A 3,613-nucleotide genomic window follows, 5' to 3' on the forward strand; every position below is an offset into this window, starting at 1 on the left:
AAGATCCCATCGAAAGTTGCAAAGACAACGAAATCCTTTTGAAAAGCAAAAGTGAAATCGAATCGGCTTACCTTTTTACAGCAACATCTAGAGAGTTGAGAAGAAGCTTCGCCATTTTGCTCCTCTAGCTCCTGAGATGCAATGCGCGAGCCGCAGAGCCGAACAAGGTTAGCATGCACAACTTATGAAGGCACATTTAAAACTACCGTATACACGTAAAAATGCACGCTCGATCGAGTTAAGCTTCAGGAAAGTCGCGCTTTGGCCCACGACCGACGGCGAGCTGATGCTTGAAACGAAATCCTATCCTATCGGCTATCGCAATTGGCGATTACAGACATCTGGCGATAGTGGACATTGCCTCATGTTTCATATTATATAAAACGAACTCGCACGTGCGCTCCTCTTTTATTTATTCAAGAAAATCTCAGCCGTAATTAAGTCGTCGAACGACGTCATCAAGAAAGACACCCTCGAAATCTCCAACGGTCGACGGGAGATATTTCCTCTTCAGCGACGAAAAAATACCTTAAATTTCGAACCAACGGTCGGCGCGCGTTCAGCTCTCGCTACAGACAAGAACAGAGACCGCCCCCGCCTTCTCCGACGACCTGGTCCCCACAGATCCTTCCGCTCCAGATCGCCGGCGTTCGGCCTCCAGCATCGCGTTCTGCGGCTGAACTCAAGAGATCTGCGAAACCCATTCGCTGTGCTCTGTTCTTTTCTCGTCGATCAAGAGAAATTCCGGTCCGATCGAGGCATCATGGGTCGAGGCAAAACGCCGCACGGACTCGTGCCCAACGCGAGAGCGCGCAGAATCGCGTACGAGAAGAGGAAGAAGGGCCTGATGAAGAAAGCCCGGGAGTTCTCCGTCCTCTGCGGCGTCGACACCTGCGTCGTCGTCTTTCCCGAGGCAGCGGCGGCCGGCGGCGACCGCCCGACTGCGCCGGAGGTCTGGCCGCCGGATAGCGGGGAGGCCAGGCGCATCATCGAACGCTACAGATCCGCTGGCCGGAAGGAGAAGAAGCTCGACCTCGGCGGGAAGGGAGCTCTTGAAGACTTTTCGAAGAGCCAACTGAGGTCGCTCCTGAGCATTCTTGGCGACCGGGTCGACCTCGCGAAGCGAAGCTCGCCGCGATGAAAGCGGAGAAAGGGTCGCGATGGCGGGCGTTATCTTGGGTCCGTGCAACGAAGAAGGCCCGAGCGTCGATGCGGTGCCGCAGGAGACGCCGCACCAAGCTTGCGCGGCCAGTACGCCGGAATGGGCCGCCGGTGCTCAGGCCAACAACGCTCCCTGCTCGTACTCCTCCGTCGACGGCTGCCGCGACACCCTCGCAATGGAGGAGGACGATTCCACTTTCTTCCGCACTTTTCTGACGGAGACGATCGTTTTCTGATGGGGGTTTTACTGTTTTTCTTTTGATTTGATAATACATACCCCAGGGTCAGGCTGTTCTGGCTTGTCGTTTCTTGAGATTTACTGATTCTTTTCTTTTTTTGGTTCCGGTTGGAGATGATGTATAGAAAGTTGAAATTCACATGAATAAAGGAGAAACTACACGATTTTACTGCTCTGTCTTTGTCTCTGTCTGTGAGCGTGAGTTGATTATCTGGGATTGACACTTTCATCGTAATCTTTTTCCCATTCGAATCGTCGTGAGCGAACTTGGGGAGAATGCCCATTAGCCCTTAGATGTAGTCAATGTTGTCGTTGGAGATGTTTATGGGGTTGATGGGCTTGTGCTACACGCGAATCATTGGTTCTACCTCGGCTATCCTACTTGAACCCTAATGTTGAGTCCCGAGTCGAATCTTGGACAGATGGTCGAGGTCTCATGTTATTCCGGTGTTGCAAGAGATGAAAGCTCCAAGCTCAGAGTCTCCCTGCAATGAAGAAATCAACCTCGACTCCCGCCAATGCGCCCTGTCCATGATTCGATGTCATGCAGGAAGTTGTACCACTGTTTTACCAAGTAAAACCCGTTGGCTGTCCTATGCACCTGCCTGCTTGAAAAGATAAGGTAAAACAGGATCTACAAGCAGTTCATGAAGGAAATTCAGTAAAACTAAACGGACAAGAACAGAGCACTGCTCTTAACACCCGCATGTTCCGCAGGTTTCAGTAGGACCTGACGAAGGGTGCTCCGATTTTGCCGGTACTTGCAGTAGAATGTCAGCCGCTATGTCATCCGGATGTCCACCGTTTTCTGCGGCTTCGGAGCTTCGATCATGTGAAGATTGATTTGCCCCTCTAACGACGGTAGATGTGGGTGACTTGCGAAATCAAAGAGGAACCCATCAAGACTCGGAAGACGTGGTGTATCACCAAATCGACGACGAGCGCCAACGCCAATTCCTTGAAATTTCCCGAGATTTTGAACTCTTTTTCTGTCGCAATTTCTTTTCCTCTCTCTTTGTCCGGACTATTTCTTCTTGTTTTCTTTGTTCTCTCCACCTCCCACACCTGCATCCACGGATGTCCTTGCTGCACTATTTACCCATTATTATTTACTCTGATTAAAACTCAGTCTGTCTTTTAACACATAAATTAATTCATATAATAAGCAGACCAATATTTCTAATTTAAGACTGAAAAGTTTTGTCGAAACAATGATGATGATAAGTAGTACTAGTAATAGTAATATCCACAAGGGTTGCCGTTGAGTGATGATAACAGATAATTTGTATTACTAAAGTGAAACAGATTTACTTTTTGCCTAAGAATCTTGCGGGGAGAGCGAGAAAGATTAGGCAATCGCATTAAACTTTCCCACTGCGCATCTTACAGCCTCTCAGCTTCAGGAATTACATCAATTCCTAGTGGTTCCATCACCACCACAACTCTGCTTTGGCCACTGTATGTTTGTTCATGACTCCGCTCATCATTGACAGATCAAAGAAGGCCAAATGCGCAAGACTTCAACATGTAGCCGGTTTGAACATTTGGATGAGCAAATTTCAAGTTTCAACTGTCATAATTCACAAAATCCATGACCAGTTATGACCTTACAAGCCACGAGGGTTTCAAGTGGACTTCAATACCCCTTGACATCAAACCGTATACCTATTACCCACTTACTGTAAAACACGATCAGGAAAACTACTAGCAGACCTCAACTTATCATATTGCAATAAGGAGCACAAGCAGGTAAGCCAACATTCAACAACTAGGTCCATCATAATAGCTCTTTTGCCCTCAGAAACTTGGATGCTCTGAGTCAGTTTTAGAAGAGCCTGGCACATTTGAAACACCAGAGATGAGAATCGAAGGAAGCTGTACAGGAAATGAGTTAACGATCCATTCGAAAGATAGCATAAAGGGCAATGAGCTGTGGAGAGCCTATTCCATACAATTAAACTTACCCACGATTTATTTGGAATTGAATTAGTCACCATCATATAATTGTACCGCAAATAATGTGCCCCTATAGTCACTCAAATTATTAGCCATGAAAGAAGGGACTGCCCTCATCTCCAGCTCAATAAGTTGGCCTCTTGCAGCGACTGTTCCTGAAGAGGATCCCGAATACGACGCACCAAGACACCATCCACCAACAGTGTTTCTTCCTCCATATCAACCATGACCTGCAAGATAAAATCGTTTCATCTGATG

The 3,613-nt window shown here is 47.7% G+C and overlaps 1 protein-coding gene across 1 annotated transcript; it reads left to right on the top strand.

Annotated features, from left to right (window-relative positions):
• Positions 1–763: 763 nt before the first annotated feature.
• On the top strand, positions 764–1,141 carry LOC120291732 (agamous-like MADS-box protein AGL82). Its single transcript, XM_039309435.1, has one exon. The coding sequence runs from the start codon at positions 764–766 to the stop codon at positions 1,139–1,141; it is 378 nt and encodes a 125-aa protein (XP_039165369.1).
• The last annotated feature ends 2,472 nt before the right edge of the window (positions 1,142–3,613 follow it).

Source organism: Eucalyptus grandis, chromosome 3, assembly GCF_016545825.1.
Source record: "Eucalyptus grandis isolate ANBG69807.140 chromosome 3, ASM1654582v1, whole genome shotgun sequence".
Classification (NCBI taxonomy): domain Eukaryota; kingdom Viridiplantae; phylum Streptophyta; class Magnoliopsida; order Myrtales; family Myrtaceae; genus Eucalyptus; species Eucalyptus grandis.